A 27500-nucleotide genomic window follows, 5' to 3' on the forward strand; every position below is an offset into this window, starting at 1 on the left:
AAGTAAAGGAGGCCTAGAATACAAAAGGAATGTTAGAGAAGTTGCATAGCTTAGATCTTTCCAAATGAGCTGAATCTGCTAGAAGCTTCCCCTGTGTCCGATGGAGCCAGTGCCAGCTGGCTTCAAGTCAGACCCGCTGCTGGTCAAGGCTGAGCCCATCAACAGTAGTGGTAGCACCTCTACATTCTGTGATATTTAAGAAGGAAAAAAAAAAAAAACAGACAACTGTAGGAGAGCAATTGCAGCTGGTAGAGTGAGAATATTTGAGAGAAACAAGTCTGCAAACACCAAGGTCACTGAAGGAGGGGAGGAGGTGCTCCAGGCGCTGGAGCAGAGATTGCCCTACAGCTTGTGGTGCAATCTGTGGTGAGGCAGGCTGTGCCACTGCAGCCCGTGGAGGCTAACAATAGAGCAGATATCCACCTGCAGCCCGTGGAGGACCCCATGCCAGAGCAAGGGGATGCACCCAAAGGAGGCTGTGGCCCTGTGGAGAGCCTGCACTGGAGCAGGCTCCTGGCAGGACCCGTGAACCTGTGGAGAGAGGAGCCCACGCTGGAGCAGGTTTGCTGGCGGGACTTGTAACCCACAGGGGACACAAACTGGAGCAGTCTCTCCCTGAAGGACTGCAGCCCGTGGAAGGGACCCACGCTGGAACAGTTTGTGAAGGACTGCTGCCCATGGGAAGGGCTCACATTGGAGAAGTTTGTGGATGACTGCCTCCTGTGGGAGGGACCCCATGCTGGAGCAGAGGAAGAGTGTGAGGAGTCCTCCCTCTGAGGAGGAAGGAGCAGCAGAAACAATGGATCATAAACTGACTGCAACACCTATTGCCCATCTCCCTGTGCTTCTGGGGTGAGAAGGTAGAGAAATTGTGAGTGAAGTTGAGCCCTGGAAGAAGGGAGGGGTAGGGAAAGGTGTTTTCCAGTTTTGGTTTTCTCATTATCGTACTCTGATTTGGTTGGTAATAAATTAAATTCAGTTAATTTTCTCCAAGTCAAGTGTGTTTTGCCCATGACGGTAATTGGTGAGTGATCCTTCCCTGTCCTTATCTCAACCCAGAAGCTTTTCATATTTTCTCTCCTTGGTAAAGCTGAGGAGGGGAGAGATAGAACAGCTTTGGTGGGCCCCTGGTATCCAGCCAAGGGTAACCCACCACATAAATACTAAGCTTAAAGTATACAAGTACAAACTACCTCAAGGATGGAGTACAGAGAAAAATGCAGACAAAAATAAAAGTATTTATTTACCTTGCAGAAATAATTAAAAATTTAGATGACCCACTGGTAAGAAGGAACAGTGAAAATACTTCTTCAAACTGGACATTCAGAAAGCATTTGGTCTAGATACAGACAAATAAGCAAAAGTGTACAGTTTATGAATTAGACTATACCTTCATTTTGAGGCATGTCTCTTATGATTGCAGTGTGTTGGAAAATGGTTTTGTAATACCTGTCATTTTAATAAGTTATAAGTGATATTCTGTGTACCTGCTACAGTTTTAATGGAAAAATACAATTGATTATGCCTGAATTCAAGTAGATTATAACGATCTATAAATAAGAATTAATAAAATGAGTTAATTTCAGTATTTATTACATGATTTAATCAGAGGCTGAACTGGAGTAATTTTTTTTTTCAAGTGCCCTTGTAAAACTGTAGATTTTTGAGATTTTTCTGCCTATGTTTTCCCAACCTTGTGGTTTGGTTTCCTGGGTATAAAAAAGACACATGTAGCAGTTGGCATTCTAGCTATCTGGTTTCACTGGACTTTTGAATCCCAGTATTTGCAAGTCTCTAGTTGCAGAAGTATATATGAAAAATCTGGACATAAGAAATTTCAGTGTTAAACTTCATGCATAGCTTAAGGCTCTTTTGCTTAAATAATCACTCATTCCAGCATAGTTGGTTTGTTTTGGTTGTTAGGTTATTTTTTAAGAAAACTCAATTAAAGAATGGAACTTCTAGTCAGTGAAAACACTGAGTGGTTTGAGGCAATATCTGTAGATTTGTCTCAGATATACAAAGGGCCTATTGACCCAGATCCTTTGATTCTGCAGATTAAAATGGCTGAACTCTGCTAAAGCAAAAGTATTTGCCAGACTTCAGAAAACTACAGAGCCAAGTCTTGATGTCCCTGTGCAGCTCTGTTTCTATGAATTTGAATCCACTTAGTAATTATAAGTGTTTAAGGATCAACAACCAATAAAGTAGAATAGATTTCTCCTGCTTATTTTCTCAGGAACTCTTTACCACTTTTTTCAAGCTGTATATAGTTGATATAAACAGAAGACGACAACTACTCCTTCATGCTCCAAGTGTTCAGCAAGATCAGGTGTACCTCTGGCCTCACCAAGATTAATGTCATGGACAGGAGAGTTTGATGGATAGGTGGTGATAAGAGCAGAAGGGAGACAGATACACAAAGCTGAAAGTAGTAGTAAGACAATGTGTCATTCAAAAAAGGGGGTTGGGAAAGTGGAAAGAGACTGTTGGGACATAAGTGAAAGGCACAAAAAAGGTGGTTGGCAGCTCAGAGCTGGAGACACATCCGTGGCTGAATGTTTCTTGGATTGGCGGAATAATGGAGGAGAAGCACTGGGCTAGAAACCAAAGCTGTTCTGGGTGTGCCCAGAAAGCAGCCTTTCTAAACCAAACAAGAAGATACCTAAAGAACATAAATACATCACAAAATCAGCTGGCTTTCTGGATAGCAGTTTTAGACCTGCAAACTTAAATGTTTCTAAGGTGAGAGATTACTTAAGGTGTTCTTTGCCTCTGATGTTCTGCTCAAAAGATTATGGTATTTGAGAGCAAAAATACGCTCTTATTTGTTTAGCTGTTCTGTGCACATAGAATGCTGGAATTGCATTTAAATAAAGACTATCATCAAAATGTAAGTTGATCTGACTCTATAACCTCTAGAAAAAAAAGTTATTAAAGATAGTATGGCTGTTAAGATAAATAGGGCTTGATCTCTAACCCTATCTTTACTGAGATTAATTTAAAGAAAAAGTTTTAAAGACCTGGTAATTTTACATTTTATTCATTTCTCTTCCCTTTTTAGTCAGGACCAGGACTGTTATACAAAAAAACCCTCCAATCAATTCATACTTCTAAATATCTTGCATATATATGCAGTTATTTTCAGCTGGAAGCAAACCTGATGTAAAGGCTTCATTGTAATGTAAAGATCAAAGAGGAAGAGGCAAGCATTCAGTCTTTTGTGGGGTCCTTGACCTCTACCTCCTGTTCCTAGTGTTTGAAACATGCCCACAGGTAATGAAGATGCTCTTGTGCTTAAAGCCCACTTGCAGTTTGAATGGCAACCAGTCCAACATGCTGCTTCATACAGACTCCATTTATGCTAATGCCTGTACAGAACAAATGAGAACAATGAATGATTATGGGCACAATTAAAAGTTATCTGGATTTACAATGACATTTATGTGTACAGTATTTAACAACACTTCTTATTTCTATTGAAAGTAACTATTTGTATTCCCATCGTCTGTTGTGACAGTATACAAGGTGTCACAAGAAATCCTGAAGAAGGTAGACATTTCCTTTCAGTTAGTGAATTGTCCACTAACTCTTTCATCTATCAGGCCACTTCCAGATGTCTCTGTTTCCAAATAGCTCCCAGATACATTAATTAAATAAAGACACTTAATAAATAGGTGGCTGAGTTGCATTAGTTTGACTACATTGAAAGTCACAGGAGGGAGTTGCCCATTCCTTTACTAGTTCTTGACAGGTAACTTTGTCTTGTTGCTGTAGAGACAGACAAAGCGACATTGTCTCTCATGTATACCTTTTTTATATATAACAATATATAAAAATGTAGGTATGCTTATATAAGTATATACCAATCTGTAGCGTTGCTTCGGAAATTACAAACAATTGAATAGAGTTTTGTGAATGTTTTGTACAAAAAGAACAATTATTGTACAAAGCACTATGAAAAGGCAGTTCTTTTGTGGTATATACTAGCATTCAAGTAGAGAAATACTTTGTTGTGCAAAAAATGCATAGAATTCAGATGAGAGGTTTCATTTAATATAATTTTCAAAGCAAAATAAAGTGGTAACATGTTAAAACAAGTCACATTTGACATCCTTATTTAGTCTATGTATAGTTCAGTGAAGTACTACAAACAAGGTGATAAAATCCGTATTGAACCATTGGAAAAAAAATTTCTAGCATAGAGCAATTAACCAAACATTCAACATACCCACAAGGTACAAGGACACATAGTTTGTGATTTTTACTGCCTGTATTTGTGTTTTACTGCCTGTATACTGTGTGTATTTGTTGGTATTTAAGTATATTTAAATTGTTTCAATGCTTATATGCGTTGATTCCACTCCCTTGCTCTTGTAAGAAAGAATATTTCCTATATCACCTCTCTTTGAGTCTTACCTCTCTTCAGGGAAGAGTATTTATATCTGATTTTAGACCTTCTTTCTCTTAACCTATGTTAGTGATACAGTGTCCCTTCTAATATTCCAATAGCAGCACCACATACATGGTGAGGAACCTTCTTGGGTGCCTGTTTAAGATTGGGTTTAGCCTTCTTGATCACTGCTTCAGCTGGATATGCCATTCTAGCTGAGGTCTCCCTAGTGTCTTGTACATTAGGACTGTGTTCTTTGACTCTACTGGTACAGTCTCTGCCCAAAATATACTATAATTTTGTTTGTCTTCCTCAGCGTTCTGTTAGATTAGGGCTGAATGGCTAGTTCACAGTCCCTTTGAGTGGTTTTAATTTTTTTTTTAGTGTCTACAATGTAGACATATGTATCTAAGCTGATTTCCCTTGACTCCTCCAGCAGTCTCAGAAGTCACTAGAGATCAAATTAATGGAATCTAAGGCACAGTTTATTCATCCTAAAGAAGGTGTCTAACAGGTCAAATAAATCACACCTTAAAATTCTTATTTCTCTTCTCTGACTGTAAATAAAAACAACTGGTATGTCAAGGATAGATTTAAACATTACAGATACCCAAATCAAGAGGAAGAGAATTCGACATTTTATGATTCAGAATACTTCCCTTTTTTCTTTTTTTTTTTATTTATGTCTTTGCATTTTCATTTCTTTTCTACTGCTGCAGTATATTATTTTAATGTTATATTTTAAATCTCTTAAGCATATCTCGCAACTTTCTGTCTTCAACACCTGGACAGGCATTGGGTTAAACACAGGATGAACAGTCTAACATTACATCTTTTTATAAAATCTCAGAGCTTTAAAATCTACGTATAAAAAAATCCTGTGCTTTTGGGGGTGTCTTCTGTAATTTCATATTCAGAAGATTCAGTTACTGCTTGTACAAACCAGCATACTGGGCCTTTTAGTTAAGGATTCCTGGTATCTTCTGAATTATTGGAAAACAGCTAAAGTTACGAAATTCAACATCTTGCCAGTTTTTCTTGGACAGCACATGATTAGTATCTTCTGCTTAGCTGGGATGATTTTGTTTTGTCTGTAGTTTTCAAATTCATCTTTGTAATTTTATCTTACACGTTTTATTAAGGTATATAGCACATTTTAAATCGAAGTTGAATAAAATTGTGTATAGACCTTGTGTTTTCTCTTCTTGGCAGTTAGGACATTTATTTTTAGAGTTATTCTTTCCATATGACATGCATGCAATCCATGTTTCATACCAAATAACTTAAATTCCTTAGGTACTTCAGTGCAGTATATTATATTTTGTATTATCAGCTTATTATTGTGATAGTTCTAGAATTATGAGAAGCAAGATTTTTTTTTCATATTATTTGCCATGCTTTAATAGTACCTATACCATTTTGTATTAAAGTTGCTGATTTTATCATGTAAAGTTGAAAGGAATTGAAATGAAGTTAGGAGATTTATATTGCAATAAAAGCAGTAGGCTGTAAGAGCCCATCCCACTTCCACAGAACAATAATAATCCAAATAGTGCTCCCACTTACTTCCAGAGTGCAGATCAGAATGTGGATGAATCTCCAGCATAAAACAAAGTGAATCAAGACAGGGCTAATGCATCTTTTAGCTTGTGACAGTTTTATTTATTATGCAGACACACACACAGACAGCCCTCTGCACAGGCAGGTTATCTGTCATTTCTTGTTTATGGTAATAATTTCACTTTGGTTTAGTTTGTCAACTTTACATCTATTCATTAAGCTCTAGATAGTTTTAAGGAGCCCCATGAAGGTTATTAGGAGCTGAAAGTGTATGGAGAATAAAACAGTAAGAAATGATGCATGGACTGCTTGCTTTCATGGCATCTCCAACATCATGAAGGTGCAAGATGCATGTAAAATATTTTGAGATCCTTAGATTAAAGCTGATTTAACCTAAATTAAAGCATGTGGATTTTATATATGTGATGACATGCATACACTACAGATATATATATAGAGAGATAGAGAGGCAAAGTTCTACGCAAACTGAATATATGACTGAGTTGTTAATATTCGTGTCAGTAATTATATACTATAGGGATAATATTCTTGATGTAATACATTAAACATATTTCAATGATCAAATGAAACATAGAATAACTGAATCAGATGCCACTTTTACTTCTACATATTAAGCTCCTATTTTCTCTGCTACCAAAATTATGTTTCAGTGGTTAATGACAGTGCTGTATCCAAAGTTTCTCAAAACGCTAGTGTGGTACAATAAGTTTCTGTACTGCAAAGAGCTATGCTTGAAGAAGTATTGCTAGTCAGTCCCCAAAAAATGAGTCAGCATCTTTTCTCTCTGATACTTTCTCCTCAATTCCAAATCTATGTCCACCACTTTATCACTGCTACTTCAGTGGTAGAGGTAGAAAGTAGTATCAGCTCCAGCCAGTCTTTCACTTCATTCTCTGCTCTTCTGATCCCTTTAAACATTTCTGTACAAGTCACTTGAGAGAACTTTCTTGAAAAGATTGAGATTAATCTCTCAGTTTATATATCTAAAAAAAATTGTTCCACCTTCCTTTCATTTTCTTCCTCTCCAAGGTCTAACAGTTGCATACAAAAAATGACCTCAATTCAGAAGCCTGCCTTGGTTAGAATTACAAGAGCCTTTTGCATGACTTGAGCTAGCTAATTAAAATTCTCATTAAAGTCTGAGCCATTGAAGCAAAGAGCCAATATATCATTTCTTTTTGCTTTACAGTTTATATATTTTCAGCATCTAATAGCCTTCATAGGGATCATTGCAATCATTCATAAGGCTGTATGTAGTTATATTCTGGCCCATATTTCCAAAAGTGTCCCTTATATTTGGCATAATTGCCATGTTCTGGACTCATAAAGCCCATCCAACAAAGTCCTCAGTGTATGTGCACATGTGGTTTCTGTTCAGTTAGTTAGTTAGTTCAGATGTAAAATTTTCCAGTCACTAACACTAACTGCTTTTGACTGTTTAGCCCCAGGTTCTGATGCATGTGATCACAGGATTCCTCTCTGATGTCTCAAAAGTTGTAAAGCTCCTTATAATGTATCAGATTAGGAACATAAGGGTCTTTCTTGCCTATATTGCTCTTTCAGGGACACCAGTTCTTCCAGGTATCTCAGCCCAAAAACCTGTTTTTGCATGGTGTTGACAAGGTATTACATACTTGAAACTGGATACCCCTGAGTTTTTATATTTACCAGAGTTAAAGTTATGTACACATATATACAAATAGATGTTGCTTGGCTTTGTGTGTATATATTTGGGAGGAGGTGTAGTCTAGAGATCTGTATATAAATGTATCTCCATGAAGAGTGTAATCAGAGAAACAATTTCTTATTTTTAGAGTCTAACTGACGTTAAGTAGTAGAAATTATTTATTTTTTTCCCTTTCACCTCCATGGACTTCCAGCCATATTTGCACACAGAACTGTTATACAATTGTAATGAGAAAGGAATGTAATTCAGACTGAAAACAGCTGTAAATCTTCAGTTTAGATTTATTAGCACTGCCCTAACCATTCTGATGGAGAACACTTCAATAATTTGCATAGATGTCCATCAGAGGGTATGACCTCCAAACCAAAGAAAAAACTGGTCTGCTTTCAAGTATATCTTACTGTCCTTTTTAATTTAATATGTTTCTGTGCTTAATGGATTAGTAAGTGGATTGGAAGGTGTAGTGAAGCTAAAGCTGTTTTTTAATTAGATATTTTCACTTATTTTCAGTATACATCTGCTCTTACCTATGATGCTGTTCAAGTGATGACAGAAGCTTTCCGCAATTTGCGTAAACAGAGGATCGAGATCTCCAGAAGAGGAAATGCTGGAGATTGTCTCGCAAATCCAGCTGTACCCTGGGGTCATGGTGTAGAAATAGAAAGGGCATTGAAACAGGTAGCTTCCCTGGAGTGAACGCTGGCATGAGTGTGTGTGTGAAATTCTCTATAAATGCTTGAAAAGAGCCTTCCAGTCTCCTGACCTGCCTGGATCTTTCTGGGAATAATATGGAAGGGAACTCCTCAGGAACGTGTCTCATACTGAGATGATATGTTGCCTATGGGAAACAGTCTAAACTGAATGTTTTTTTAAATAGCAGTAATCATGTATGGAAATACAAAATGCTTTTCTAAAAATAAGCAAACTTAATTCTTGTACCACTTTCATCTTCGTCTATGTAGGTTCAGGTGGAAGGTCTAACAGGGAATATAAAGTTTGACCAGAATGGAAAGAGAATCAATTTTACAATAAACATCATGGAACTCAAAAGTACTGGTCCTCGGAAGGTAATTTCAATTGTCTTACAGTGTCCTTAAAGGTTTTACCATGCTAAGCAACGGGTTAAGGTAGGTAATGAGACACTATAGATTAATTAAAGCATGAGTCGTGATAATATTTATTCATAGATGTATTCTATAATGGTCTTGCAGAACAAAGTAAAAATATGTATTATTTCTTTCTAACGAATAAGAGTTATTTCTGGTAAGTACTACGTAAGAGTATTTTCCTTTCAATTTTGTGGATTAAACTTTATGCTTTCTGATCTGAATTGCTAAATGTGAGCCAGTATTTGGGTAAATATGGTTCTGAATGACAAATGCAGAATACAGCTTTTCAGCATGTTTCTTTTAAAAGTAATTATCTTTCCGCTCTAATTCCAAACATTTCAGGAAAAGCCAGTTTCTCGTGTCTTCCTAATCTGGAGTATTTCATACCGCTTTCAGTCCTACAGTGCATGATGTTGATGCTAAAACCTGTTAATAGGAAATGAAAATGGTATACCTGTATTAGACAAATTAATGTGAGCATATATCATTAGCTCAATCTTTTTACTATTTGTTATAGTTCTTAACTACATAAATAACAATATACTGGTAAATCCATAGCTAAAACAGTTCTCTGTGAACATAAATCAGGGGCATAGTAGTAACATGTTTTACCTTTTCTATGAAAGTTCATATTCACTGGTGTCTGTGCATCCTATAAATTCTCTTTAGATTGGATATTGGAGTGAAGTGGACAAAATGGTTGTGAATCCTCTTGATGGCCCTCTCGGAAATGAATCTTCAGGACTAGAGAATAAGACTATTATTGTCACCACTATTTTGGTAATTAACCTCGTATTTTGTCAGAAGACAGTCTGTCCTTCAGTAATTTGTTTCTCATCATTATGTTAGTTTAAATATAGTGTCTTTTTTTTTTTTTTTATTTGAGGTTGTGACCTGTTACTCATTATGATACATAAATAAAATCTGAAAATTAAGGAAATGTATGTGATTCAGTATGCGGTTTTGTTCCATCCACTTGAACATCCTAGAAAGTTAAAACTTTTAGACCTGAAAATGAAATACCTGCTTTTAGAGGAGAGGAGCTTTGTCTGAGAGACAGAACCACAGTGTTAGTTTTACAGAACTGATTTGCCAAACAGTGAAGAGACTGGTTCTTATGCTTCAGAATTGTAGCTGTTATGGTTTGGTGAACTGTGAAATGAAACATAAAAAATGGTATTCTAGTTGTCTAGAAAATAATATTATGTACTGTCAGAGAATAGCATTTTTCTGTTTGTTATGTGGCTTCTTTATCGGTTTGGACAAGTCACAGGTTAGCATAGGAATTTCACTGGATGCAATAGTTCAGTACCAACTGACAAGGAGGAGATACGTTAATAGGACTTACGACTTGTCACCAGTTTATTGCATAGTTGTAGATACCTTACTTACTGTTTGTATACTAATTCAATAAAGTTATAGCCCAGAGAGCCTGAGTGTTTTCCCAGTGAGGGATGCGGATGTGAAATAAGAAAGAATTTTCTTGTATTAAGATAACAAAATCAACTCAATACCTTTGCCTTCTTCATCCAAACTGTGTGAGAGAAAGAAACTGATTTTGGAACTTACTCTTTCTTCTCTGAATGCGTAACTCCTGTTAACATTCATGGTCATTATTAACATACTGCTGGAAATCACTATGCATGTAAGTATTGTTATTTGTGTATGACTGTGGAGAATACAGCTTTTAAATGTGTTAAGGACATGTCACATGAATAATCAACAGCTAACATTCATAGCATGACCCAGATGTTATCTTCTCTTTTTCATGTGTAAAAAGAAATATATTAATCTATGAAGCGCACAACTGATATATCTGTCTCTTTACCAAGTAGCTAAGGCAAGTTCTTTCTGTGCAGGAGTCCCCATATGTCATGATGAAGAAAAATCATGAAATGCTTGAAGGAAATGATCGATATGAGGGCTATTGTGTGGACTTAGCTACAGAAATTGCTAAACACTGTGGATTCAAATATAAGCTCACAATTGTTGGGGATGGCAAGTATGGGGCGAGGGATGCAGACACGAAAATCTGGAATGGGATGGTTGGAGAACTTGTTTATGGGGTAAGAAAATCTTTTATAATAAAGCCATTAACGGTGACTGATGGAAGGAGTGGGATTTGGTTAAGTTTCCTCTGTAGAATAGAGGAAGATTATCTAATTCCTGTGATGGTGAATTAGTGACTTGTATTGGCATGAAAAATTTTGAAAGTAAAATATGGAATCAGATTTGTAATGCAAATGAAGCTGGGGGGAAGTGAGTGGATATTTCATCCTTCTGACAAGGTAAAAGGCAATGTACTTTACTGACACTTTTAAATGTTATATATTTTTTTAAATGGCATGTGTAAACATGGAAACTTGGAATATGCCAACCATATGGTTATATATATTTCAGTAAGAAGAGTTTCAACTAAAAACTTCTGAATTCTCCATAGGACGTTCTTGGTGAAACGAATGTTGCTGGTGTCTCTGATGTCCTATTTTCCATTTGTGAGATGCAATAGAAACTAAATCATTCTTTACTCTGATCATTGTATTAGCTATTATTTGCTTTTTTTCTTCCTTTACAGAAAGCCGATATTGCAATCGCTCCATTAACTATAACATTGGTGAGAGAAGAGGTGATTGACTTCTCAAAGCCCTTTATGAGCCTGGGGATATCAATAATGATCAAGAAGCCTCAGAAGTCCAAGCCAGGAGTGTTTTCATTTCTTGATCCGTTAGCATATGAAATCTGGATGTGCATTGTTTTTGCCTACATTGGGGTCAGTGTAGTTTTATTCCTGGTCAGCAGATTTAGCCCATACGAATGGCACACTGAGGAGTTTGAAGATGGAAGAGAAACGCAAACTAATGAATCAACTAATGAATTTGGGATATTTAATAGTCTCTGGTTTTCCCTGGGTGCCTTTATGCAGCAAGGATGCGATATTTCGCCAAGGTTGGTTACTCACACATTTCAACTTTGTGCATTTTTAGTCTCAGCCATCTCAGCCGCAGGAGGTTCATGGTGTATATATTTTCACTTTCAGAAAGAAATAACTTTCCCTCCCTAAAATCACAGAAGTCCTTGAAATAAAAGCAGTTGTCTCTGACATAGGATCACAACGTATTTGGTCGATGCTGTCTTAACGTCGATCATACGTTTGCCAAGTGAAGTTATATACACCATGCAGAGGCTGTAAAATGCATAAGGTTCAAGTCATTCCATGCCTTCTTGGAGGGGTACCGTGTTTTTGCTGCATATTCCCATTTTACAGTTGACAGTGCATATGGTTCACAACAACTGTAATGGGAAAAAAGGTTAACATATTAGTCATGAACTACACAGGCAGCACTTTCCCTCTGAAACTCACTACATACCATAACACAGTTACTAACCTGCTGTTTTTCTGTAGGAGAGCCTTGAACTGGAATAAAAGTCATGTGGTAGCTCTAATATCATGCGAGTAGTTGCAAAACACTGCTGTTTTTCCATGGCCTAGTTTTAGAAAAGTCACAAAGGAAATCACTAAAATGAATTTGAAGGTCCAGTTTACAAAGGCTTAATTCCTAATGGATTTTCAACTACTTTATTAGGGACAACTGTAAAGTACTTAAGTTAATTCCTTTGCAGCTCATTAAATATTCTATTTCCCTTGTGCACAAGCGGTTCTAGCCTTGATTCAGCAAAGTGGTAAGTAGGTGGGTAAATAACTACTTGTTGCTTGAAGGAACTATAGTAACAAGGGAAACAGGGCAACTGGGTTTAAGGAACTCAAATCAGAAGACCTACCTAATTATACTACACAATTTAACTTTCTTCTAAAAATCTTGAAGTAAGACAGGGAACAGGTCAATTTCTAGTGTGTATAGTGGTTAGTGTGAAAAATAAATGGCACCAGAGGAGCATTTCTGTTGTGCATCCCAAAAGGCAACAGCAGGTTTTGAAGTTGTTCTATTGAAGAAATAGCAGAGCATTTTTGTATAAGAGCTTTAGCAATTCTGTCTAAAGGGTGGCATATCGCAGTAAGGTATGCCAGCCTTTATGATGAAAGATGCAGTGGATTTGACATATAACACATTAAGAATTGTATACAAGAAACAAGACAGTGAAGAGAGAGCAAATTGTTTCAGCTCATGAGAAACTGTGTTAATGTCAGTCCTGTGGGGGTTTTGTATCGATTACACACTTCACAGGTTTAGTTGTCTGCAAAGTCCCCTATTAGCTACAAAATTATTTTTATTGAATCAAGGCCATAGTAGAATGATGGGGTTTTTTCTTACTATTATTATTTTACTGGCTATTAAAGCATGACAGTTGTTGTGCATGGCTTGATAACTTTTGAAAGGTGATGTAAGAATAATGATGGTAAATGGTCATCATAAAAAGTATATGAAATTCAAATCATTTTGGAGATTTAAGATCTCGTTTCAGTGAAGTGTTTTAACAGCACTTTATTTCATTACAAACATTTTTGAGTAAAGTGAATAGTTTGTTTATTATAAAAATAGAATTTGAACTCCCTGCAAATGAATCAGAGTAGATATAAAAAAGGAATATCTTCAGGCATCAGCAAAATATATTTGTAAAGTTAAATTTTTTACTATTGCTACTATGATTTCTCTAATAAAAATTATAACCACTGTGAGACAAGTAACTAGGGCTTGCTGACTGAAATAGAAGGTGGTGCTGAGTAAGACTTGGAGCAGCTGGAAGCTGGTCTGCAATAGCAATCCCCATGTTGCTGTCATGGGTAGCACAGAAACAGTTGAGTAGAATGGGGTTAAGTAGAATAGATTAGCATAATGTATTATATGATAATGATAACTAATAGCAAAGTTTTCCTCATCTTTTTTGAGATGAGAGTGTACTCTCAGTGCTGCCATATAATGCCTTTGTAAGTATAAAATGTGGTGCACAAATTGATGTAATTATGCACAGAAATTATTTTAGTATTTAATGATCTGAAGAAATAGGTGCTTGTAAAGTGTGGGTTCATACTAGCATATAATTATCAATCTTCAGAAACTTTTCGAAATGTACATAAAAAAAAAAATTATTTATTTAACTGGGTCGGACCTTATGGGAAAATTTTGAATACAAATGACACTCAAAAAATTTTTACTTATAAAATGTTATGTGGGAGCATAATGTCTGGATTGGCTTATTCTTCTTTTACAAAGTTGATGGCAACTTTGTTTGCTGGCAGATCAAAGGCTTTTTGAAGCCCTTGTATAATTTATAGTAGGTGTCATCAATTCAATATAAATTGCCATAAAGTCAGTAGTTATTAAATACACATTGTCAGAGATTTTGCCTTACAAATGTATGTTTATCATATAATTCAATCTTCTAATTAGAGAATTATTTTATACATAGGTTACCTTCATGTCAAAATAAGTATGCGATACTTTTTCAAAGGTGACAAAGCACATTTACAGAATACATCTCAATTTAGGAGCTTGAAAGAATTTTTTTTCTATGTTCCTTTCTAATAACATATTCTGGACCTTATCTGACTTGATTTTCGTGTTACAGTGTGAATCAGTGAGTCTGCTGTGACATGGCATAAGTCTTTTAATGTCTGAATTATCACAGAGATTTTATACAGTAGCAATTCATAAGAATAATTTGTCCAGAATTGGTTCTGTTTGGTTTTGTTTCCGTTTAATAAATAAGCTTTACATAACTATCATGTTTAAATGTATATATACATATAGTTATATTTATATAAATATTTTGCCAGAATTAGTTTGACGTCTCATTCACAATACAGTAGACTGGGTGAGTGATTTGTAATTTGTTTACTTAATAGATAGAGGAGACACATCAAGACATACCTAAGCTACTGCAACGCCTTAGTACTAGACTTTCAACTACATGCACATTTCTGCCAAATAATTAAGCACATCTCCAAAGATTATGTACTCCTTCCTATAATGTCTTGTTTGGAAACAAAGTAGTAAGTAATTTCAAAGTTTAAAGGATCTTTAGAATAATGTCAAATTTGACAATATCAGTATTTCTCTTCTGTTAGTTTTCTAGTATTGAAAATAATTGAATTTCTCTAGTTGTGTGCTTTATACTGTTTTATATTTTTTTCTTGAGTTCTCTTTTCTTCTCTCTTCTTGAGCAGGAGATGCAAAACAAAGATCCATAAGAGTCCACCTGCTGCAGTTAAAAACATCAGTTTATTACTATTTTAAAATACACTTTCTTCACCTTTTTTCTGTATTATTACTGATTGTTTCATGTCCAGTCCTCAGTCTGTTAAATGCTTGTACCTTTTAAAAGTTGTGTGCACTTTTTAGTTTATGGATATTCCCTGGGCCAGTTTTTATTCAAATAATGCATTTGTTTTTCAGTATAGATTATCCACAGCAGCATAAGGCATTGTTTTGTGGAATACAGCCTTTGTCCATCTTAGGAAAATAAGGAAACTAAAGGCACTTAAAAATTAAGTGAATAGTGGTTTATCTGAAAGCACTGTTTCACTGATTTTGTTTGATCCTCTTCATAACGTCAGACAAATTCACTTCAGAGAGAATGATAAGCTTATGTGTTAAATGTAGCACGTTATGGTGGGACCAGTTTCCTTTCAGAGTGTTTCAGAACTTTGAAGAACTGGATCACTAAATTGTCCCTAAACTCTGGAGTGATGATTTCATCAAAGTTCAGGAAATGTAGTGGAGTATGCCTTGATTTCCCTTCTGATCAGTGTACAGAGCTGTGCGGCGAGATAGCCTGAAATGCTTCCCTGTAGTATAATGCATCATTTGCATAAAACTGATAACATGTGTTCCTTTTTAGGACTTTCATTTCACTTTACAAATCCATTTCATACTTGTTATTAGATCCCTGTCTGGGCGCATTGTTGGAGGTGTGTGGTGGTTCTTTACCCTCATCATAATCTCATCCTACACGGCTAACTTAGCTGCCTTCCTGACGGTTGAGAGGATGGTGTCTCCCATTGAAAGTGCAGAGGATCTTTCCAAGCAAACAGAAATTGCTTATGGGACATTAGATTCTGGCTCCACTAAAGAGTTTTTTAGGGTAAGAATTTCTACTTTTTAGATTTCTGTTTTGTTTGAAATAGGTCTTCACTCATGTAAATGTATTTTCCTTAGGCTTTATTAAAAGGTCGCTATAAAAATGTGGTATGTGCAGCCTAACTTGCAGGTATAAATGTTTTAGTTATTTGTTATTACATTTTATTATCTATATATAAATATAAGGATCATGTTTTAAATATGCAAAGGAAAAGTGGCTTCAAGGAATTGTCTAAAAAATACTCCACTGTAAATTAAAAAACAAGATATGTTCAGACAAGGGAGTTGATATTGTTTGATCAAAGCTTTAAGGCAGGAGCTAATGATTATAAACAAGGCTATTTAATAGCTGTGCTATATTTTAGGTAGTCATGCAGTGAATAGGGACACGGAAAGGTACACAGTCATGTTTTAATAAGTATTTCACATGAAAGCTTGCAGATGGGGAATGGGATACAACCCTGTTGACTGCTGTAGTAAATCTATGCCTGCTTTTGAAAACAGTTACTATTTGTATTTGCATTACAGTAATGCCTCTCAAGCCTGTCGGTAGTCTCCTCCTACCTCTGTGTATTTCAGTTTTAAAAATGCATGAGACTTCCAGTGTGTGTCTCAGGCTGCCCTTGAGACACCAGCTAACATGGTGAAATCCATGCAAATGAGTGAGCCACTAAGGCTGCTGGGAAAACCACCATGACTCTTTTTCCTTGCCTGTGTGCTCTGTGTCTCTCCCTGTAAGATGGAAGTGGATCTGAAGTGCTACAAATACAAAAAACCTGTTGTTACCATGTTTTTCAATGGTTGATGATGATGTTAGGTTTGAACAAAATGTATTTTAAAATAGTTGTAAATATTACGTTTACATTTCAAACATAGCTTGCCATGAAAGTGAAATGAAGCAAGTTCTCACAAATATTTTTTTCTGCACTGTATAGTTAGGGCAGTAACTGCTAGATTATGGTTTTCACTGGATCCTGTAATGCATACTTAACCCGTAACATACTAAATAGGAACCATATTTTTTTCAGCTGTAGAAAAGCATTATTTTCTGATTTTGATGATAGGTCCAGTAATAAGACCTGCTGCTGGTTGCATTCCTGTTGGCTAAACCAAAACTAACATCAGGTGTGTAAGCTAGTAAAAATGAGATCGGGTTTGTGCTAAGAGTGTTTAGAAGCATTTCGAAGCATACAAACGTGTATTTCCAGTTTAGTATAAACCTTCTAGATCATGTCTATACCGGGAATTGAATGTGAACTATCAATAGGTCAGTTCTTTTGAATAGTTTGTATTTAGAGATTTTAAACTTTCTTTTAAAACAAAACCCATTTGTATCTGCATGCATCAACATGTAGTTTTTCTGCTCCTAGCACTTATATACATCTTTCCAATTACACTTTTACACAACTAGTGATTCTGATGATTACCTGAGCATTAATAACTTATTATTGTAAAAATCGGGTGGAGGTTTTGTGAGGGCATATTCTTCCCCTTTTGTTAAGTTAGCTTTGGCTCTGCACAAACAACTCTTATGATGATCACTGGAAATTTCTTCTGCACAATTGCTATCACAAACAAGTTGCTGCATTATGTGTAATGCAACTTCTTAGCCTGATGGCTCTTTCTGCTATTTGCTAAAAATCACTTAAACGTGCCCAGATAATTTTCAAGAAATAACAGCTGTCAGAATTTCTTTCTAGGAGACCTGAAACTCAGGTTTCAAGAATGAAACTCCTCCTGCTGTAGGCAATATGAAAGCAGTCTCTAGCACTAAGTAGACTAAAATTTCACCTGAAGTATTTCTGTATTTTGACTGCATTGGAGTGGATGTGTGGGTTTTATATGACCTGTAATTAAGACTCAGATTCTTTGAACAGCTGGAAACAACTTGAGTATTTTTCTAGCAGAAAGCTAAAATGAACTGGCTTTTTCTCTGTCACTGTCCTGAATTAAAAGAAACATTTGTGGTTTTTTTTCACAGTTAGTCTGTTTTCTCTTCAAGAAGTGGCATTATTTGCAAGTTTGTTTTCTATTGATGAAATGTATATTGGATCTAAATCTCCACTAGTAGAGCTTTAATTCCTGGGACAACACAAAATTAAGGATCGTTGTATCTTGGGGACGAGAACAGTAAACTAAATTTTGTTTTCTACTAAAACATGTTTTCTGATAATTCTTTACACAAGTGATAAAAGAGATGTTTCTCAGCCTTTTCCAAAAGGGAATTCTCAGCAATAAACTAGGTGGTGAAAGTTAGCTGAAAAATCCTATCCTGAATAGCTGATGCCTGTATGAGATGTTACTTGATGTCCTGGTGGGTTCAGGTCTTTGTCCAGCTCCTACGGCTGCTTAAATAACATTAATTCATTGAGGTGTTACATTAGCTTGGGTATGTCACGGATGTCCCATTAGCTTGTTCTCTGTTTAGTTTTAGGATTCTAGTCTTTAGCCACTTAACGGTAGGTACATGCTAATTCATGTCTGCAATGGCTGTGGCTGGCTCCAGTGGGTACCATGGTGAATGGAGTAATCCCTATATAGGTTAGAAAAACCCAGATAAAGAAAAGATAGTGGCTCGCCACATACTCTTGGACGGTATGGAAGTAGGTGTACAAGCTAGTCCATATCTCCTGACTTGGAGATAACAGCCTTGGCACTGTGCCCTATTTTATGTACATACTCCCTAGCTTTAAAAGTAGTACAGACTAGTAGGAGATATTCTTGCCTACAGTGAGTAGAGCATCAGTTGGCACTGAATCAAGAAACATAACTGAGAAAAAGGGATGAAAAGGCATTGTACTCTAGTTTTCATAGTGCTGCTTGTAAGATGAGGAGTAGAAACTTGGTAAATCCTGCATAGAAAATATCAGTGCAGAAATAATTAATTTAAATAATTAATTTAACAGTGTTTTAAAAAAGAAAAAAAAAATAAGGTAATGACAGAGCTTTGCTGAGCAGTAAACATCAGTAGAAAACTGTTTCAGTAGAAAACTGTTACTTCTTAGTAATAATGTTATAGGTACACAAGTTCTCTTTAATGGCAGAACTATCTGGTCTCCTGACTATATATTTGTAAAGACCAGACTGTATAGTAGTCTCCTCAGGAGATCTGAGTTGCTGCTGGCAGAACTGAGAGTGTGAACTAAGTCTTCAGAGTTGTTGGGATACTTACCACTTCTGATACTTAATGGTGCCTCTGTCTGGGGATAATGCTTTTAGTGTTAGTGCAACTGAAAGGCCTAAACAAAGATATATAGTGCATTGCTGATGCATTTTCTCTTGGGTTTACAACCTGAAGTAATGGGCAGAGCATCAAAGAAAATGTGTGTGGCTGTGGTTTTCCAAAAAAGTACATCGTTTTTCTCAGATCAGTAGTGGACTGTAGTAGTGAGAATGTGCAACATCTCTATAATTGTCAGATTACATATACTATTTGATGAAGTGGTAAATGGTGGGGCAGTGGAATTTCATCACTCTGGTATGTACTATTGACACCATCCACAGTCACACAGTATTTTTACCTTCAGTGATTTCTCAGCAGCTGCTGTAAATGCAGTTGATTATGTCCTGGGCTAATGCATACTAGTTGAACTTTGAAGGGAAAGAAATGGCACTAACCCAGAAAGACTGCTGCTCACCTAACACTGCCATAATTACTTTTAAAGCACTGTCTGTATTTGTTAACTCCTACAGTTGCCTTGCTTACTTTCATGGGCTATGACACTGGAAGAAAGAAACAAAGTACAACTTTGTAGGTATGCAAGCTTAATGTTCACTGGAATATTTCCATGCTATCCACTTGCTTGAAGGCATATTGAAAATTAGTTTCAAATTGATACAAGAAAAAAAGCTAATTGCTTTTAAAATTCAATCATGTTTTTGCTGTATGTCTAGTGTTATTCGTCAAAAATATGTACAAACCTGATAGACAAATGAGATCAGTCATGCTAACCTTAAAAGATGAATCGTAACTACTCCCATGTATAAGGTAAGAAGGCATCTCAAAAAAAAGAAATGACCTGCAGAGCAATAATTTAATTTACAGTCTCTCTGCATTAGTTTTTATTTAAAATCTTTTTATATGTACCTATTTTTTAAGGAATAGCATGACATGGAGAGACCAATCTGTTTCATTCTAACTCTTTTGGTGGCCTTTAAGAGTAGATCCTCTGCAAAATTAAAAGCAAACAGAATTGCTTCATAACAAAGTATTCTTTAGCTTTCACTGAAAAGACTGCAAGAGTTGCTTATTCCTTCTTAGGAAGCAGGAGCTCCAGAATGAAAAGTTGGGCATAGGAAAAATGCCAGAAGGATGATAACCATTGCTGGTTTATGAATAAGTTCTCTTCCATAGTGAAAAGCCAGCAACAAACATAAGAAGAGCTGACAAGACCCATTGAGACCTTTTTCATGCAAAAGTATTGTCTGTTGGGAGGGAAAGAAAATTTGGCCTGAAGATTAGTAGTATTGTCTTTTCTGAGGCTCTTTAACACAGTTCAATTCCTCTAGATTTATGAGTACTTTGAAATTTTTAACTTAGGTATTTAATTTGACAATTGTATTACAAGAGGTTATGCAAAAAGAGGAAAAGATGCAGCAGTCTATCAACCCCAATCTGTTCTTATGCTCATCAAGATTCTAAAAATAAAAAACCCACAGGAAATATCTAAAACCTGTGAGAAGAAGAAACACTGATTCTTTTAAATGGAATTGAGGTTAAAAAATTATGAATCGTACATCAGCCTCAATTTTAAAAGTCTCAGATGTAGAAGAGGTATAGAACATGTTTCCAAAGTTAAATTTTGACTAGCTCCGCAGAAACCTTTGAGAGGTGGAGACAAAAGACTCAGTTATGAAACATGTAACTTTTACCATGGATTCTACTTGGTACCTTAAGAGGCAGGGGTTATAGAACTGGCATTTCATAAATCTTTGAAGGAAGTATGCTTAGAGAGTATGGGTTTGGCTTTTTAAGTGTGTCAGAAAAAAAAGGTACATAGCTGAACTATTCAACACAGATAATGCAATGACTGCCTTTTGCATCCAATAGCATATTAGTGAAGATACGGTTATACTTTTTTTGTCGTCTTATTTTTCAGTTATTTTCTTGTCCTTGCATCTGGGTACACAAGAGAATTGATTTAGACCATTGTGAAAATAATTTTAAAAGAAACGATGCTTTAATCATTACTTCCTTTTTATTTTTCCTCAAAGCATCTTTCTGTATTTTTCCAGGTTTCATTCTTTCCTCCCTCCACATTACCCAAAATTCTTATGTCTATTTCAGACAGCTCAGTGGTGTTTCAGAAACCTTATTCCGTATATGAGTCAGAAAGCTTAATTTCAAATTAGTATTTGCATAATATGTATTAGAAATAAAATGTGTTCTTTTCTAATAGAATTTTTCTTCCTTATTTGTAAGGACAAATTGTGTCTGATAAAAGAAACATACTACTCCCTGATTCTCTCTTTCAAGTTTTCATTAAGTTTTCTTAGATTGTTTTAATGAGAGTATGTTGTGTAGTAGGTAATACTGTGCTGGGCAAAAATGAATTTGCAGCAGTATAGTTTGAAGATTCTCCAATGTACTGTAATTTATTTTATGAATTGATATACTCTAAAACAAGTGTAAATGGTATAAGTTCTGTTTGCACTACTCCTAGGGGCAGATTATTCCATAATACCACACTTGTTATGGTTAGAAACATTTTTTATTTTCCAGCCTAAATATAGTTATAGCTAGATTATCCTCAATTGTTACAATATATTAATAATTATTATGTAGATATTTCCTTCTCAGTGTTTATTTTCCTGATGCATTAATACAGAGCAAGTATGAGGTTTTTTTCTGCACTTTCATCTCTATCAACAAAGCTATATTTATTCTTGATTTCCAAGCAAGCAAATCATCTCATAGCTCTTCTGTGTGTCTTTGTCATAGTTTGAATTAATTGTTCCTGAATGTGGATGAACAGAGGTGTACATGTTATGCCATCTGAGATCTCAGCAATGCTTTGTACAAAGGCATTATTTCTCTGTCTTTTCTGGAAATAACTTTCTCCCAATTGTATCACACTGTTTTCTGGTAATCATTTTCATCATAGTGATAGACTTGTGTTTCCTTTCTTCTGTATTTAACATCTTAAGTTCTTCAACTTTACTGCAGATTTTCCTACTGGTCCCGAAGTGCTGGACCATGCTTTTGAACTGGAAAGTTGAATTTCATTTCTGTCATACTAGTGCTCAGAATTTTCCACTTCATATCCAACAAATAAATAATTTCTCATTGTCTGGCTTGATGTGTTTTGATATCCCAGTTTCCTTTCCTACAAGTCCTAATCATTTCTGTCTTGAAATGTTTTCATTCTAAAATGTCATCTGAAGCTGTTCATGCCATGCAGTGCTTCAGACCAAAAGAGCAGTAGTCGCTTTGAATGCTTTTTTATTCTTGTTATGGGTGCAATAAATTATTTTTGGTTTGCATCTATCTTGTTTTGATAATTTCCATTTCTGTACCCTCATTCCTATTATTTATTCTTCCTTTACATTAATCAATACCAAAGCTAAGTATACATTCAGATTATGATCTTATGTGTAGATTGCCTTTGTTCTTTGCATTTCTTTCCACCACACAGCAGATACATTTTCCTTTCTCCCACTCTTTTTTCACTCATGAGGTTCAAAAATCTGCTGTTTGCTCGTTTTTTCAGTTGTTTATATGACAGCCTGCTTACAAATCTACATTTGTATTACAGTAATGTAGCAAAACTGTACTAGTAGATACTGCAATATGACTGTAGTACAGCTGTCCCTCTATCAGTAGGTTTATTACAGTGAAGTTAGTTCTAGGAGTAGACAGCATATTTTCCTTGTGACCAGGACTTCAGAAAGGACAGATGGATTTAGGTCTTCATTGTGGAAATTAGTTTGTGTGACATTTATCTGAATTTTTCATGAAATTAGATTGAAATGATTCTAGTTTGATTTTATGAATATGTTGAATGATGGGGAGGAATTTTTATTCTGTTGAAGCTGAAAGTAATAAGTCTCAGAAGCAAGTTTCAGCAAGTATTTTAGCAGCATTTAAATGTCTTGAAACTTTTACACTAACATCCGTAAGACAAGCCTCCTGAAACATTTAAATTTAAATCCCATGAAGAATATGATGACAACATAAGGTCCTTGTCTTGCACATTCTTGGAGAAAATTATTTTAAGTACTATATTGAGGAATAAGTTCTTGAGGTAGAAGGTTTTACAATTTTTATTATAAGACCAAATGTATTAAAGGTATTTTAAGTAGCTGAATCAAGTAACAGAAACTGGAAAGCCATGAAACTGCATCTTAAGAACATGTAACTAATTTTTACCAGTACTGAATAAAATTATCAATAGATTATAAAATTTAACTCTTCCATCTATCTGAACTTTAATTCACCTTATGTATTCACCTAGTATAAACAATAGTGTTTTAAAGCACTTAATCTTGAGCTAATTAAAGAGGCTGAAAAACTAGTTTTGTTCATTTCTGTGTTTTTTGGATATATCAATAATTGATTTACTGCATATATTGGCACGATTTATTTGTTGTTACACTTTCTAGCTAATGGTGACAATACCAGTTTCTGTCTTTTTAGTCAGTATGGTAGGTCAACAAGATGGTTACACAAACCATATTTGAGAATTAAAGTTCTGCTCCTGTAGTACAAGATCATTGTCTAGTAGAATGTTAGTAGTCTGAGGAGCTATTTCTGCCAATGACATACTAATTACAGCACCCCAATTTTAAGAATAATAGGTCTTTGAATGACAAAATGGAAAAGTTATCTGATGACCCACAAAATACAGTTAATTAATTTGATAAAGCTTTGCATAATTTAATTTCCTAATGAGCTTCTTAATGAAGGCAGTATTTTACATTTAAATGGGATATGTACTTTGTAATAATAATAATTTTTATAATCAAAATGCCCAGTGGTGACATGATATTAAAAAAACCCAAAGTGTTAGTTCCCAGGGCATTTTTTTGTATCAGTTATTGTATTTTCATATAACTGGTAAATAATGGGAGAAAAAATATTAATTGTGAATATTAGGGTCTTATACTGTCATGTTGGTGTTGGTTGTAATACCAAAGTTATAATTAGCTTTTACATTTCATATATACACTGGAGTGTCACCTTGCAATAGCCGTCAGCCACAATAATTAAGAGCAGAGCAGATTGTTTCCATATTCTTGCATTCTTGTAGACAAATAAAATAGCAATCTACAATGGTTCCATTGTTTGCATCGCATGATTGCATGTGGTGGTTTTTAGGGAGCATTGCTGTCCTTTTAGGGTTTTGGTGCCATTAAAGGAGGATGTAAGAAGGATGTGAAAGCCCAGCTGGCACACAGGGCATCCTGCATTCACAAGAATTCTGTTTTCTCATGGTTTAGTCGGCTGTTGCTGATGACTGCATACTTTTCCAAGTGCAGTTTAAGGAGATTAAGAAAATTCATGTATGAATAAAATATATGGTCAACTATAGCACTGGCCAAATTTAAATAACAATGTGAGCACTTTATTTTTCCCCCATGATGTATTTGAATTAGGATAAATGTACATGCATTTGTTAAGTATCAGATAATGTTGGCTTTATGAGTGAATGTGTGTGTGCAAAGAATGATAGATGAGGGTCTCAACACTGCCCTTTTCTATATCCTTTAGCTCTACCTTTTAAATAAAAGACAGATTGTGAAAACATAAAAATGAAGGAAATAAAATGAAAAAGTTCTGAAAACAGAATATATTGCTAAATATATTCTGTAGCAGTACAAACAAAAACCTTAGAAGCCACAAGTATCTCCTAGGTAGAGGCTTGTTGCTCTTCTTATTTTCTATGAGTCTAGAGAAGGTCAAGGGCTAGGTAGGGATCAAGACTGAGCTTTTAAATTCCAGCATGATGTTTTTCAGTGTTTATGGCTGCAGAGGACTGAGTGGTCATGACAAATTCTGAGTGCTATTTTCTGGTGATGTTTTTCATTGCAGGTTTTTATTTCCGCGGTTGCTGGGTCAGGTGTTCTACCTTCATTTATACAGCAAGGACCCTGTGAGCCCTCTAGTGGGAGGTTTATTCTTAACACTTGACCATTGGGGAAATGTGTTTCTTGCGCCTTTTACCGTTCATCTGTCCAGCAGCAGCCCCTCAGTCTGTCATGGGACTTCTCTCATTCATCCCACTTACCTGCTGTGATCAGATTTTTGTGAAGTGACAGGGGGAAATGGGAAGCCGCGTTTTCTTGGAAGCTGAATGACAAAACCAGAACAGACTTTGCTAGATCTCTATTGCTTGATATATATCAAAACATGTAAAAGATCATTTTAATAAACCAGGAAACAGTGGAGTAAGGAAAGACAGTTAAATCAGTTGATGAACCTGTTCATGACAGTTACCTAACTGGAATAAAAAAAAATGCTTATTTAATTTTGAATGTTTGTACAAGAAGGAAATAATGTTTTAAGTGTCAGCATAACCTCTTCTGTTCTGCTACATGGGATCCAAATGTCTTGTAATGAAGGTTGTGGTGACAGTCACCTGGATTTATGTTGTCTGCTTTGGGTTGAACTGAACCGTGTTAGACAGCTCTAAACCAACGTTAAGTTTCCCCCTTTATAAAGCAAACCAATGTAATTCATGAAGTAATCATTTCTATTACACTGTCGGAAGCTTGATGTACCTTCCTTAATTTGTAGTGGTAAATCCCATGCAGCAAGTTGGATGTATGCTGCCAAATGAATGTTGACATATAGTAGGACTGGGATGGAGCATCTAGGTTTAATTAGTAAGTTTAGAGAATGAGAATTCAGGGAAGATTGAACTCCTTCATATGAGGCTGGGACTTGAGTCCAAGCCTGAGTGGACTGAGGAAGGAGCAGACTGAGCACTCTGCAGAGCTATGTACTGTTAGCTTTGCATTTAGGATTTAGAATTTCTTTAAAAGCTTTGGTGACATTGATGAAGTGTCTCAGACATTAAATGGTTTGACTGACTTGGATCTGCAGGTGGGAGTATTTTCCAGGAATCGAATGTCATTTGCTATCTGTTAGAGGTGCTTACCTATATCTATCTATCAGGTAAATTACAGGCAGACAAAAGTGCAGTATTGGATTTTTACTGATAGCTTACAATACACAGTGATAATTTACTTTGTGAAGTGGCTTTTCAAAGATGGTGAAATACAACATTTTTTTAAGATAGTCCTAGTTTTCAGGATCAGATTTTTTAGGATCTTCTTGGATGGAACAAGAACAGTGCAAGATGTTCCAATAATCTGAGAAACCCACTGTGTCTTCAGCACAGTTATTTTTCTTAGTTATTCTGGTCAAACTGAGTATATCTAAATCTTTTGATATTAATGAGTATACTGAATATGTGTAGATCAACAGATCAAAATATTCAACAACTGATCTGCAAGGGAACTTTCAAAAATCCGGCTGTGACAATCAATGCACATGTAGATTCTGGTAATAGTTGGAATATTTAGACGTTAGAAAACCTTCAGTGGTTCTTAGTACTGACAGAACTTTTAATACTAGTAGACATGCAGAGACCATGGAGAAATCTGAGCCTCATAATCTTCTAGACTACATTTCTGGATGGAAAATAAGGGTAAGTCTGGGAAAATTATAATACTGTACTACAAGAGCAGTGAAGCCTTGGGATATAGTGAGGACATTACTTGATTCATTTATTTTTAAAATAGTATGGTTATATATGTTATATTTATAGGATAATTACAGTTCTGAAGCATATGTTGTAAGATGTCTCTAGTAGTGTGTTTAATACACTTTATCATAGTACAGATTTTGTATACTTGCACATATAATAGTATTATCTTGCAGAGAACTAAGTAAGGTAACTACAAACCCAAATGGTCTTGGTTTTCTACAGCAAAGTAGAAATGTAATAATAGCTGAGTTAAATGCAACATAGTATTTAATTTGGCAGTAGTTTATTGTCTACTTTATATAATGATTTAGGTTGTCTTTTTTAAGAAATTAATTAGGGTTGATTGTCAGCTATCCTGGTAGGTCTACAGATATTTTGATCACACAATGTACAAAGTGAAATGTTAGCACTTTAATGTTTTCTACTCAGCTTATACAGCAGAAGATAGTGTAAACCTATGCTTTCTTAATTCTATGTGACAATATGAGAAATCCATCTTCATATACTGTTTCCAACTGGTGATTATTGCTGACTCTGACTCATCATATGTCCCATTCTGCCTGCTGTTTCTTTGATAACACTGCTTCCTTTCTGGTGACATCTAGGTGGCAAACTTTGTTTTTCTCCATTTTTTTTCCAGGTTAACAAAATAGCAATCAGTTGGTAGTTAAAACTGCCAGTTATAGTTATAACTACCAATTGGTTAAAGCAAAAGAAATGTACTTCAGCTAACATCTTTCTGAAAGAAAACCCTGACCTGCTGAGTTCAGTTGGTGAGGCATGTGGATTATTACAAATAAGAATGGCCTTGCAACAGGTGCCTCACTTTTAACATGCCCTTCAGGTTTCACAGCAATGTTAGTTTCCTCTGTGGAGCAATCTGAAGTTTTCTAGTGCCACTGACACATTTCAGCTCTTCTCTCATTTGCATAACACACAGCTGCAGAGCTGCAAAAAAGATCATCTTGTTTTGAGTGTGAA

At 35.6% G+C, this 27500-nt stretch overlaps 1 protein-coding gene across 1 annotated transcript in view; it reads left to right on the forward strand.

Annotated features, from left to right (window-relative positions):
* Positions 1 to 27500, forward strand: part of GRIA2 (glutamate ionotropic receptor AMPA type subunit 2) — a 64710-nt gene that overhangs the window by 22029 nt on the left and 15181 nt on the right. Inside the window, exons 6-11 of the mRNA XM_026847957.1 lie at positions 8172 to 8339; positions 8624 to 8728; positions 9440 to 9550; positions 10630 to 10836; positions 11346 to 11716; positions 15613 to 15811. Of these exons, the coding sequence (XP_026703758.1) occupies positions 8172 to 8339; positions 8624 to 8728; positions 9440 to 9550; positions 10630 to 10836; positions 11346 to 11716; positions 15613 to 15811 (1161 nt within the window). The remainder of the gene's footprint in view (positions 1 to 8171; positions 8340 to 8623; positions 8729 to 9439; positions 9551 to 10629; positions 10837 to 11345; positions 11717 to 15612; positions 15812 to 27500) is intronic.

Source organism: Athene cunicularia, assembly GCF_003259725.1.
Source record: "Athene cunicularia isolate RWA chromosome 4 unlocalized genomic scaffold, athCun1 chr4_part2, whole genome shotgun sequence".
Taxonomy (NCBI): Eukaryota; Metazoa; Chordata; class Aves; order Strigiformes; family Strigidae; genus Athene; species Athene cunicularia.